Source organism: Malus domestica, chromosome 11 (assembly GCF_042453785.1).
Source record: "Malus domestica chromosome 11, GDT2T_hap1".
NCBI classification, from domain to species: domain Eukaryota; kingdom Viridiplantae; phylum Streptophyta; class Magnoliopsida; order Rosales; family Rosaceae; genus Malus; species Malus domestica.
The window spans coordinates 1,589,141-1,602,105 of NC_091671.1; the positions used below are offsets into that span (position 1 = coordinate 1,589,141).

The following is a 12,965-nucleotide window of genomic DNA, read 5'->3' on the forward strand; positions in this document are numbered from 1 at the left end:
ACATATATTATGATGATTCATTTAGAAATAAATATGTTGTGGTTAACCAACCAAAGATTGGAGTCGAATCAAGCTTTGGGGTTCATTTTCATAGACCCCGCAATCGAACACCTAAAAGGTCACGTTCACCTAGGGATATTATTATATTCTACTCACATACACATTACAACAAAAACAAAAAAAACAAAAAACAGGTGTTTTTGCCTAAGTTAAATGCACTTTCTCAACCAATCTACTATGCCCAGCTTCTCTCACAAGTAAATGATTGAAATAAATATTTGGTAAATTACAAAAAAAATGTTGCCATCAAAGTTTGTTGAAGTATAAACTATTGCAAGTATAGCACAACAATCACTACAAGATAAGGCTAAGCAGAATAACAAACAAACTCAGGTGACAACAATTGAGTAGCTCTTGCAAGTGACCCTCTACCACAGTAGTAATGGGGACGATGCAATTCATGAGGGCTTGGGGTAGTTGCTTATTGCCATGTTCCAACGAAACCTACAGCTCAAAATCTGCAAACCTCAATTACGCATAGGCTATTAGTTCTTTATTATTATTCATAATCAACACTATCTCAATTAGGCATAGGCTATTAATTCGTTATTGTTATTCATTAGACCATCTCCAACCCTTGGTTTAAAATCTAAAATTTTTAGCCTAGAAAATTTAGGTTTTAACCCAGAAAATTTAGGTTGAATCTCTATGATGATTCAATCTTTTCTGGAATGGGTGTTCTCAAGCAGCTGTCATCTTTGCATACAACTTCCTTGCTGCTGCGTTGGGGCGACGATCTGAAGTGAAAGGCCTCAAATTTATAGAGCTTGGTGGTATGAAAGGGGGCTGTGAAATTTTATCTACTTAACATTTTTTCTAGGGTTTATGAAATGGGTTTGATGGAGGGGAAGCCGATTGCTCTGCAGTTGGTTGCGCCTCTGATTGTTTGCTTTCTGCTGGGTGCATGCGATTCACATAGGGTGAGTAAGAAAGTATGATGCTCAAGTTGTTTCAATTTTTTAATTTTTTTCTATTTAATTTGAACTGTTAATATGTTTTACATTGTGGATTCACTTATAGAAGCTGCACTCTCATTGTTTAGGTGTATAAGGAGTCGATTCGCAGGCATTTGGTTGCTTATGGAACTGAAGAAAGTAAAGGTGTGAGTAACCCTTTTCAGCTCAAGGTAGAAAAAGAAATGTGTCGTTGGGAAAGAGGAGGAAAAGAAGCAAAAAAGTCATACGGAGCTCGACTTTGGATTGTCAGCTGCTAAATGATTTGTTATATTATTCAATTGTAATTTTTTATTTTTCCTTATCAGTTATCGTTTGAAAGAGGTAAAAAGGGAAGGGGACACGGGAAGAGGACCAAAAAGAGAACAAAAGAATGGTTTCTGCTATTTCAATGCTTTAGGTAAGAAAAAATTGGTATGCTCTCTTATAGTAGAAAGAAGCTTTTTTTTTTTTTTTTTTTTTTTTTTTGTTGTAAAAATTTTAGTTTTTGTTAATTTTTTTTTCTCAAAGGAAATCAGCTGATAGCAGTATTGCCAATTAGTTATAGAAGCTATATATTTTGTATGCAGAAATTCAAAGCATGCAGAGATCTCGAGTCGAAAACAGAGGTACCCATACCTTTTTGTTCGATTTTGGCTTTGCTTTTATCTCTGTTTTCAATTTTGGGTAGGATTGTGTGCTTTATAATTGCGTTTGATGTGAAATTTTTGAAGCAGCTAAATCTCATTCGGATCTGTTTGATTGATTGTTTATTTAGGGTTTGTTCTGTTTTGCTTGGTAGGTTTAAATTGATATGCATTTATATTTGATATCGAGTTGATTAAATTTTTATTAGTTGTAAATCATATTAGTTGTAGATCATGAAACAATTTCATATTTGCTTTAAAAGAATAGGCCTCATTCAATGAGATTTGGATTCATGAGTTATAGCCATCTGAGATAGGCAAGAGTGTTTGCATTCTTTAGAAAAATTTAGGAGCTACAAAACTATGCTTTAAATTTGAGTTATGTGATTACTATTTTTGTTCTTCATCTTACTAAAATTTTGGTAAATTTTCAGCAACTCTTGCACAGCGAAATGACTCCCACCACCCAACAAATGCAACTGCTGCAATTTCAATTGTAGTTCTTGAAGAAAGGTAAAGCTGCAACCTTTCTGTACAAAGTCTTGGATTTTTATGTGGGGGACTATCTCAACTCCTCTCTCTCACTTTACTGCTGAAAAAACCAACCCAGTAGAAATTTTTCCAGTTCTTTCTCTTAAAAACTACAAATCACAACTGCCAAACTCCAAAAAAAAAAAAAAAAAAAAAAAAAAATCGAATTCTAAAAGCCATTTGCTTTTCCTTGGATTTGGGTTTTGCTTCGATTCCTACGTTGTCCAAAACTTTGCCGGCTGTAGTGGAGGGGTTTGGTCATTCGTTCTTAAAGTTTTTGAGTTCCATATGTTATATTTGTGATAACTGGGTATTTTCCGATATGGGTTGCTGTTTTTCAATCCGTTAAGTCCAGATTATTTTGCGGTTTTTGCGTTTGTTTATGTCTGATTTGCACCCATTTTGGTCGGATCTATTTCTGATTTTGTTTTCCGTATGAGCACCGGTTGTTTTTGCATCACTGTGAAGTTAATTTTCTGCAAATGAGGTATATTTTCTAACTGCTGTGTTTTGATTTCTATTCTGTGTTTTGGTTAATTTTGGATGGAATTGTAACTGTTTGGTTTTGGGTTGGCTCTGATCCTGTGCTAGGGTTTTCCTGGCTAAGAGTTTTGCGGTTTGGTTCCTCGCTTGGTCAGTTGCAGATTTACCAACAGTTCCGGCGGTCCTGTTATTTTTTGGGTAAGTTTTTACTCTTTTTGTTTTTTCCTGGTTTGACAACTCCTTGGTTGGTGTTAGAGTAAAATGTGTTTGTAATTTTTTCGAATGATTGGAACATTAGGGTTGCAACAAGAGATCAGTGATGTGGTCGAATCAGTGGTTGAGCGTCTGAAAACTTTGAGCCGCAAGCACAAGCATGCAACTCTTATCAAGGATCCATGTGTCTCAGTAAAGCGGATATTATGGAGCCCGATGGTACTCTATTTGGTAGGTTCTCGATTTGGTAAGCTTGAATACGATCCACGGTAACTTTTTCTAGAAAACTTTTAAGTGCAATTGTTCTTTCAAACAGGAGTTGCATATCCAATTATACGCTTATTTTGGTGGGAATGAGATTCACCAGCATTTGGAGGTAGGTTCTGCGTCTTCTACCTTTTCAGTATATTTCATTTTGCTGTTCTCTTTTCTAATACTTCTATAAATTTCTAGATCGATGCTCATGCTGGTAGTGTTAATGATTTGGCGTTCTGCAACCCGGCTATGCAACTTTGTGCCCTACCTTGCGGTGATGATAAGGCCATTAAGGTTGGTTTTGGAGAAGTGGTGATATAATAGGTCATAAAAAACACGATAAACTTATACATCGATTTGTGTTTTATGGGTACTTTCGAAGGTCATGATGCTCCCGTGCATTCTGTGTGCCCTCATAACAAGGAAAATGTCCATGTAAGGACTTCGCTTTCTCATTTTTTTAATCCCTTGATTTGTCTCTCTTCATTTGCCATCTATGAATTATTTACTCTGTTTTGAAACTCAGCTTATGCCTTTGTGTTTCAGTTTTTCTTTTCAACATCAGTAAATGGAAAAATAAAAGCATGGCTATACGACAACATGGGATACCGGCTGGATTACGATGCTCCTGGTCACTCATCCACAACAATGGCCTATGGTGCAGATGGTAAAAGGTTGGTATACCACTCCTTTCTAATGTTAATAGTCCAATTTTTTTTTGATATGGTATTAATCTTATATGACACAATCTTTTGTATATTTGAGGCATAATTTTTCATAAAATTTGTAATCCCGCAGCAACGCGCGGGTACTATTTTCTAGTGTTTGTCCTATAAGTGAACTTTAGGGGAAAAAAGAATTTGGCTTGACTATGTTAGTTTTCTCGTTTGATTACGAGAAGTTTTATTTTTTAAGGTAATTATTACTAGATTGAAGTTAGTTGACAAATGGATTGATGATTAGCTGATTCTATGGCTAGTTGACAATAAGAAATTAACTTGGCTCCTCAATATATGTAACTACAACAGTATTATAACATTTACCAAATGCCATGACACTATTTTTCCTGATTCACAATGCTGTTAATATTTCAAATTATCAAACACTTAACTACTAAATCTAGTTTTCAATGAATTATTCTCAAAGCATAGCATAAACAATTAATTTATACAAAAAGCTACAACAATACCGAACTATAGTACTAGGAGAGACGAAATTCACAGAAGCAGTATGGAAAATGAAAATTACTCTAAGCAGCACATGTCTTACTAATCTCATCCAGAAAATCTTGAAGATTCTGGTCGGAGGAGCAGCCCTCAGCCACCGCCGCTTCCGCTGCCAGCTTCCATTTCAATGCGTTTTGCTTCAATTCTATTGCCCTCTGTCCAACTGTTGCCTCCAACAAACACTTCCCCACCTCGTCTCTCATGCTCAATCTATTCTCAGCCGCCCCACGGCTCAATCTAAGCCCTACACCAAACACATCCACTAAGAACTTTGCATTGGTGACTTGGTCACCCCACTGAGGAAATGTCACAACTGGCACGCCTGAAGTGAGTGCTTCAACTGAAGAGTTCCAGCCACAGTGAGTTACAAAACATGCGACAGATGGGTGACCTAAAACCTGTTCTTGTGGACTCCATTTCACCACTTTTCCTTTATCCCCAACTTTTTCCAAGAACTTATCAGGTAAAACATGTTCTTCGAATCCATACTCTTTGATGGCTGGCTTCATAACCCATAAAAATGATACCCCAGAGCTCAATAATCCATGAGCAATCTCATCAACTTGCTCTTGCTTTAAGTACACAATACTACCAAAAGAGATGTATACAACAGATGTTGGAGGCTTGGAATCGAGCCACTCGAGACAATCATCAGCTTTAATTAGGTCTCCACTTATGGTTGTTTTGGGAGGTTTTGGGTTCTTGAATAAGGGGCCAACGGGCTTCACCATGCAGAACTGGGACATGTGCTCGATGACCTCTGGCTCGAGCTCTTGGAACGTGTCTATCAACACATACATTGATTTTGATAACCTCTTGAACTGGCCTAAAATCGCCCTCCCGAAAACCTGAAAAATATTTGCTAATTCTAAGGTATCAACTTTTTTTCCCCTTAGGTCTATGTGGAAATTCATACAGGGTACCTTTTCCCAACATAGTAGAAAGAATAACATAAGTTTCAAATTAGCTAGACTAAATACTATGAACAAATGAAACATGGTAGTTCTGTTCTAAAACTTTATAAACTGTTTTGGTAGCATAAAAAGTGGGAAATGATCGCTTCCTTGACTGTTTATCCATGCAAAAGGTACTTATGATGCTAGACTGTGGAATTTGAACCATTGATCAAGTTGATTCTTGCCTAAATTTGTGGTATAGACTGACAATCTGCATGTACATAAGTATAAGAGATCATTTCCGTGTATAGTGTACGCTCACCTGAAATTGGTCGGAAGGGTGCAAGAAGCTGGGTATCTCATCGTGCTTCAAAAGCGGCATACTTGGCAGCTGAACATCCAAATTTGGCTCGGTTTCCGTCGGAAATGGCACTGTCTTGCTGTGATAATGGTAATAAGCCGAGAGCACAGCACACGACTGAACCCAAAGCGTGGCACAAGGGATTCCAAGCTCAGTGCCAATGTCACAAACCCACGGAATGAATGGGTTGTTCACAAGGCATGAAACTGGACGACCTTCATTGGCATGCCGTTTGATCATCTGGGTTACCAAATCCTTGCCCACAAGTTCAAGCAGTGGCATGTAGTAGTCGAAGTCCGTGCGTTTAGGGTCCTGTTCTGGAAGACCATCGTCAAAAAACTCAAACCTGATAAAACCGTCGCCCACAGGTGTGGGTTCATCACTGATGCCACTGTTGGCTGCTCTCATCTCCTTGCCAAAGTTTTCAGTGGTGGAGAAGCTGACCAAAAACCCCTTTGCAGCTAGGCGTTTGCCTAATCTGAGCATAGGGTTTATGTGTCCCTGTCCTGGAAAACACACAAGAAACATATGAGTGGGAATAATTTCAGTTCCCATTTTCTTGCTTAGTTTTTCCTCCTCGCATACATGTTATTTATAGAACTCCCTGCTCTTGTAAGTTTGTAACTGACCACCTACCATTCTGAGACTTGGTAGGTTACAAATAACGAAGGTTAGTTGACAGGACAAAGTATATGGCCTACTCTTATAAGTATGTAATTCACCACTTACTAGGACTCTGAGAAATTAGTTTTGTGGTACGAAAGTTGTTAAGAGATCACATATGCATATGTACAAAGAAATGAAGTCCATTTGTTTGTTGCGAATGGGTATTCAAACTAGAAGTCCAGATGAGAAGATCATTGGAAATTCAATGGGCGAAATGAGAAACAAATACTACATATTTTCCTTGCAACACTTACATCCACAACCTGGATTAGCTTATTCCAATCCTAACAATTTTTGTCCATTTATTTTTCAGTTTTTGTCTTAATTACTCCATTAAAAATACATTTGGGGCTCAACAAATAGTAAAATATCTTTCAATTGCCTTAAAAGGTTACTGTTAATCATAATGGATAATGTTCTCGAAAATAAAATTTTGCATTTTCTCAAAAAAAAAAAAAAGAGCTAACCCTATCACGGTTTTTAGGCAGTTTTGCAAAAGTGTTAAAAAATGGTCATAAATACTATATGTTTTCACCTTCACTGCACCATGACGTTTTGAAAGCTTATGTAAGACCTTTTGTTGATATTCTTGTAGCTGGAGTGCTATTTTGCTATGTTTTGGGTCTCAGTACTATTTTTGTCCCGTTTATTTTTTTAGTTTTCAGATAAAATATTCTATTGAATATACATTTGTGACTCAATAAATGGCAAAGCCGCTTTTAAATTTTTTATAAAGTTTTCCTTAAACATGACGGAAAATATTTAGCAAGAATAAAAAAATTGCATTTCTCAAAATAATAGTCTAACCATCATGGTTTTTAAGCGGTTTTAAAAAACTGTTCAAAAAACTTTGAGGTTTTGAAAATTCATTTAAAACTTTTCGTTAATATTCTTAAGGATAGAGAATAGTTTCGTTAATGTTTTGGGACCCACCACTATTTTTTTCCATTTATTTTTTAATTTTTTGATAAAATATTCTATTAAATATACATTAGTGGCTCAATAAATGGTAAAACCTCTTTAAATGCCTTATAAAGCTTTTCTTAACATGACAAAAAAATTTCACAAAAATGAAAAAATTGCATTTTTCTCGAATAATTTGAGCCACTTCCCATGGGGTTGTCATGTTCTAACCTGGTGTGGTTTCTTCTGCACATTTTATGCCACATGGGTTGTCCCAATCCAAGCTCCTATTACAAAGCATCTCTTAATGACCACATTAAATATTTCGCAAAAATAAAAAAGTTTAGATTTTTCTCAAAAATGTGGGCTAACCATCACGATTTTTAGGTTGTTTGCAAAATTACAAAAATCTTCATAAAATATATATTTTTTCACCTGCACCGTACCATGAGGTTTTGAAAGTTCATGGAAGAATTTTGTTGATATTATTGTGGATGGAGTTTCGTTTCGGCAATGTTTTGGGCCCCAATACCATATTTGTCCATTTATTTTTTCAGTTTTTGGCATAAGTACTCTATTAAATATATATTTGTGGCTTAGTAAATTGTAAAACCACTTTCAAATGCTTTATAAAGCTTTTCTTAACATGACAAAAATATTTCGCAAAAATGAAAAAAATTGCATTTTTCTCGAATAATTTGAGCCACTTCCCATGGGGTTGTCATGTTCTAAACTGGTGTGGTTTCTTCTGCACATTTTATGCCACATGGTTTGTCCCAATCCAAGCTCCTATTACCCCACAAAAAATTTAAATAGGGTTAGAAGAAAGTTTGACTCTATCAATTATATAATTTATATTCATCAAATAACGTGTCAATAGAAGAAAAACTTTATAAAAATGTACTTAAGACAACTTTCATATTGAATGTGACAAACATACATAAATTTACATTTGTGTGATTATTCTAAAAATAACGTAAACAGCACGTTCTATTTGAAAGTGAAAAGAACTAAAGGACATAGATTATGATGATTCATTTTCATATTGAATGTGACAAATATACACATATTTACATTTGTGTGATTATTATAAAAATAACGTAAGCAGCACGTTCTATCTGAAAGTGAAATGAACTAAATGACATATATTATGATGATTCATATAGAAATAAATATGATGTGGTTAACCAACCAAAGATTGGGGTTGAATCAAGCTTTGGAGTTCATTTTCATAGACCCGCAATCTAACACCCAAAAGGTCGCTCTCACCTAAGGATATTATTATATTCTACTCACATACACATTACACAATCCCAAATAAAAAATAAAAAAAAAGGTGTTTTTGCCCAAGTTAAATGCACTTTCTCAACCAATCTACTAGGCCTAGCTTATCCTACAAGTAAATGATTGAAATAAAAATTGAGTAAATTACAAAAAAAATGTTGCCATCAAAGTTTGTTGAAGTATAAACTATTGCAAGTATAGTACAACATTCACTACAAGATAAGGCCAAGCGGAATAACAAACAAACTCAAGCGACAACAATTGACTAGCCCTTGCAAGTGGCCGCCTACCACCGTAATGGAGAGGATGCAATTCATGAGGGGTTGAGGTAGTTGCTTATTGCCATGTTCCAATGAAACCTACAGCTCAAAATCTGCAAACCTCAATTAGGCATAGGCTATTAATTCTTTATTATTATTCATAATCAACACTATCTCAGTGAGGCATAGGCTATTAATTCGTTATTGTTATTCATTAGGCCAAATTTAATTTCAGTCCTGTGGTGATACACAATTTTAATTTGACAAACCAAAATTATTAGGATAGTGTGCCCGCCTCATCTCTTACTCTCAAGTTCGAATCCTCCTTCCTGTAAATTATATTGTTGCTGCATAGAAACAATCTAATTTTTTATACTGAAAACATGAATTAGAAACCATATAATTTAGACGATCCGTTTGATGTAACTTCATAAGAAAAAATACCCAGTCATGAACGTAAAACCAGTCTTATTGACCATGCTTTCAGTCTAAACGCATTTAAACTTTCTACACTGTCATGCCAATCCAGGGACCAAATTAAGAAGCAAAATAATTACCACTAGTTATTCTTTGGGCAGTGATGTGTTGAGAAAACTTCATGTTTGCTCTTCTTCATTTTTTTTTTCAGCTTTGATCTTATTTATTAACACGGCTGATCGTCTTAAGACAAGAATCACCGTTTAAATCTTAAACTTTAAGGCCTCCTTTGATGTTTATGTTTGGCTTCGCTTGGACAACTCATTAAATTCAATGAATAGTGGATGAAAATATGAATGTCAACTTGCACATTTTGTCTAAGTAAAGGTAGAAGAGGAGAAAGAAGAATACTTCTCCCTCCTAATCCCCACAAAAATAGTAGGATTGAGAGGGACAAGTTCTCTTCATGACTTCTCTATCTTCCTTTCGACAAAATATGCAAGTTGGTATTCTTATTTTTATTTAAAATTCAATGAATCTAATGAATTATCCAAGCTAAGTCAATTTAGAAATCAAACGAGCCCTAAGATTCTACGCTCGGATTCTAAAATCTAAGAGTAAATTGTACAAATGGTCCCTCAACTTTAATCAAATTGAAGCAATGGTCCCTCAACTAAAAATCTATTACCATTGGTCCCTCAACTTATCAAAATGTGTAGCTATAGTCATTTTCATCAATTTTGTCAAAATTTTGTCAAAATAAGCTATATTGGAATGACCATTTATATAATTAGGGTCCCTTAACTCATCAAAGTGTATAATTATGGTTCTTTTCGTCAACTATGTCAAAAAATTTGTCAAAACGAGTTATATTGGAAGGACCATTGTTACAATTGGGTTAAAGTTAAAGGACCATTTCTCCACTTGAATTAAAGTTCAGGGACCAATGGTAATGGATTTTTAGTTGAGGGACCATCGCTGCATGTTTTGATAAGTTGAGGGACCAAAGGTAATGGATTTTTAGTTGAGGGACCATTGCTCCAATTTGATTAAAGTTGAGGGACCATTTGTACAATTTACTCAAAATCTAATGCTTAAAGCTAAAACCAAAGCTCTAAAGGGAAATTCTATCCCTTAAAGAATAAAATATGTCAATAAAAGAGATTAAAGTTATATAAAATTGGTCATAAGATGAGATATTCTAGAAATGTTTGTCCTATAAGAAAGAACGTTAATCACGTGACGTCCTTTATAGGGAATCTCCATAGTTAGAAAAATGTCTTGACAGTAACAACTAAAGACACTACTTTGCTCCTTACATTTAAGAAAATCATCATTCTTTTACTGTAAATCATCGTCTAGCAAGTAAATAAAAGTAACTCCTTAAAACTACAAAAGAAAAAAATGTACACATTTCAAACTACAATTGTAACAAGAAATAACTCTTTATCTTTTGGTGCATTTATTCTCTATCACCCTCCAATGGTGATAATGTTCACCATCCTAGTTATTATCATTAAATGAGTTTGAATTTTGAGATTTGTGTTTATTCACTACACAAGTTTTGAAGTTTAAATTCATCCAACGGTGGTAGAGTGATAAGCATCATCATCACGTGATGAGGAAAAATATTCTTTTATATTTAAGGAGGAAATTACTTACCTACAAATAAAGAAATGGATCCACCCAAAAACAGTAATTTGCTCTATCACGCATAATCATTAAGTTAGTTTTCGGTTAGTTTAAGCCCAAAACGAACACAAATCATGCATCCCTATCCCAATCCCATGTCGAGTGTAGGGGCTACCAGTTTCTCACTAGCTAGCCCAACAACTTCCGTTCTACATTGCCCAACCAACTTGATGGCAGTCACCTCCTCCTCTCTCTCTCTCTAGAATTGCCATTTTCTTTCTCTCTCTCTCTGTCTCTCCATCCTGGATGCCAAACTGTACGGTGGAGTCGTGCACAGTTGAGACCAGCGATGGAGTCAAGCTCAGCACTCGGCTCTTCAAACCCAGAGAAGAAGAAGACATCAAGGAGGGCAGCCCTGTGGTGGTTCTGGTGCACCCATACTCCGTCCTTGGCGGCTGCCAAGGCCTGTTGAGAGGAATAGCAGCTGGGTTGGCAGACAGAGGTTATAAAGCTTTGACCTTTGACATGAGAGGGGTTGGGAGGTCAACGGGGAGGGCTTCTCTCACTGGGTTTGCAGAAATTAAGGATGTGATTTCTGTGTGCAAATGGGTTTGTGAGAATCTATCAGCTGCAGGATTTTGTTGGTGGGTTCTTCCGCAGGTATAAATATTTTTAAATTTTTCTGCACTTTTAGAATATGTTTCTGCAATTTTTATTGGATTAAGCATGTTGGTTATAAATTAAATGGGGTGTTTACATGTAAGTAGTTGATGGATTTCTTGTTTAATTGGTTTAGGTTGATGATTTTGTGGATCTGTGGATTGTGTTTTAGTTTTTGGTGGTTAAAAGATTGCCTCTTTTATTGGTTTGGTGAGTTGGTTTGTGGATCTGTAATTTGAATATTAGTTTGCAGAAGTGATCAGAATGTTATTTAGATACCAGCTAATTAATTTTGGAAGCATCGGCGAAAAATTAAAGTAGGCTTTGGATTTCAAGGAGAATTGATTGTTTAAGGATAGTATTTCGTTTTGTAATGTTAGATTTCTCATATGGTGTGATGAACATGAAGTTGGGATTTCATTTGGTAATGTTCTTTGGAGAATTTATTATTTCTGAGTTTCGTGTTTCTGATCAAACTGTATTTCGATCATTCAAAAGTTGGGATTTTGATCACATTCAAAGCAAATGGAACTGTGGTGAAGAATGTTATGTGCAACTATGATATGTTTCTCTAGGTACTTGAGCTGTGATTCGATAAAATCCAGTAGCGTTATAATTTCGAATTGCTCTGTAAATTGATGAACGTCTTGGATAGGTCTATTACTACAGCCTCTCACTGCTGCTCCTTCACTTACATAACTCTCTGTTGGTTCTGATTCCAAATTGCGATTTTTGGTAATCATTGTCTTGTTTATGCTCTCCAGTAATTCCAATATGAACATAGATAGGAGGACATAAGTAAAAGTCCCGAGGTCAAACAGTTTTAGTGAGAAATAGATGGTTTTTCTGCAAATAATCTTGTGATAAACTATGAAGCATGATCTAGGATCTTTCTGGTATGAACTGCGTAGCGTTATTGTAGGCTTGGTCGGAATATAAGATGTTATTCGTAGTCCTGTCAGTTTTGTTAGTTTAACGATCATCCTAGTCAGGGGTAACATAATTTCCTCGTATGTATAATCTAAAATTTTCGTCTGGTGTATGGTGTAGGTGCCCCAATTGCAGGCTCCGCAGTAGATCAGATAGAACAAGTCGTGGGCTATGTTAGTCTGGGGTATCCTTTCGGCATGCTTGCCTCAATCCTTTTCGGGAGACACCACAAAGCCGTACTACAATCCTCAAAACCCAAACTCTTCGTAATGGGGACTCAGGATGGGTACACGAGCGTGAAGCAGTTAAAGAACAAGCTAAGTTCTGCAGCCGGTCGTGTTGAAACGCACCTGATTGAAGGAGCAAGCCACTTCCAAATGGAAGGCCCTGCTTATGATGCACAGATGGTGAATCATATCCTTGAATTTATTGCTTCATTGTAGATAATCAACCATGTGCAATGGAGTTGTTCATTTCAGAACTGATCGGATCTTTCCACGCCGATCAGATCCTCGTTAGCATTGTGCTGCTGTTTTGTGTATACGCTAACTTGTTACCCTGTGTAATTTGCAGGAGCTTAGTTGGTTTCCTATGTGCCTTCAGTGTATA

At 36.0% G+C, this 12,965-nt stretch overlaps 2 protein-coding genes and 1 pseudogene across 5 annotated transcripts; 2 read left to right on the forward strand and 1 right to left on the reverse strand.

Annotated features, from left to right (window-relative positions):
- The first annotated feature begins 338 nt into the window (after window positions 1-338).
- Window positions 339-6,428, forward strand: LOC103412690 (protein TPR3-like). 4 transcript variants are annotated; one of them, XM_070808598.1, is made up of 11 exons: window positions 339-980; window positions 1,103-1,413; window positions 1,583-1,621; window positions 2,074-2,152; window positions 2,809-2,851; window positions 2,952-3,097; window positions 3,183-3,242; window positions 3,320-3,400; window positions 3,503-3,556; window positions 3,668-3,795; window positions 5,435-6,428. In XM_070808598.1, the coding sequence occupies exons 6-11, from the start codon at window positions 3,083-3,085 to the stop codon at window positions 5,442-5,444; spliced, it is 348 nt and encodes a 115-aa protein (XP_070664699.1). In that variant the 5' UTR covers window positions 339-980; window positions 1,103-1,413; window positions 1,583-1,621; window positions 2,074-2,152; window positions 2,809-2,851; window positions 2,952-3,082; the 3' UTR covers window positions 5,445-6,428. The 4 variants fall into 4 exon arrangements, 1 of the variants encoding a protein (XP_070664699.1); XR_011573396.1 differs by having other exon boundaries at window positions 377-980; window positions 3,320-3,415; window positions 3,504-3,556; XR_011573395.1 differs by having other exon boundaries at window positions 379-980; window positions 3,320-3,415; window positions 3,504-3,556; window positions 5,555-6,428.
- Window positions 4,134-6,159, reverse strand: LOC103429819 (putative UDP-glucose glucosyltransferase). Its single transcript, XM_008367946.4, has 2 exons — window positions 5,566-6,159; window positions 4,134-5,195 (listed from the first exon to the last, which is right to left on the reverse strand). The coding sequence occupies exons 1-2, from the start codon at window positions 6,157-6,159 to the stop codon at window positions 4,371-4,373; spliced, it is 1,419 nt and encodes a 472-aa protein (XP_008366168.2). The 3' UTR covers window positions 4,134-4,370.
- Window positions 6,429-10,955: 4,527 nt separating the features above from the next.
- LOC103422587 (uncharacterized) lies at window positions 10,956-12,948 on the forward strand (annotated as a pseudogene).
- Window positions 12,949-12,965: the final 17 nt, after the last annotated feature.

Excerpts from the sequence above, each read along its gene's own strand:
- LOC103412690 (XM_070808598.1), top strand. Across the intron at positions 3,243-3,319 it reads AGATTCACCAGCATTTGGAG|ATCGATGCTCATGCTGGTAG; the intron begins GTAGGTTCTGCG and ends ATAAATTTCTAG. Across the intron at positions 3,401-3,502 it reads GTGCCCTACCTTGCGGTGAT|GGTCATGATGCTCCCGTGCA; the intron begins GATAAGGCCATT and ends GGTACTTTCGAA.
- LOC103429819 (XM_008367946.4), bottom strand. The coding sequence starts at position 6,159 with ATGGGAACTGAAATTATTCCCACTCATATGTTTCTTGTGTGTTTTCCA. Across the intron at positions 5,196-5,565 it reads ACCCTTCCGACCAATTTCAG|GTTTTCGGGAGGGCGATTTT; the intron begins GTGAGCGTACAC and ends AATATTTTTCAG.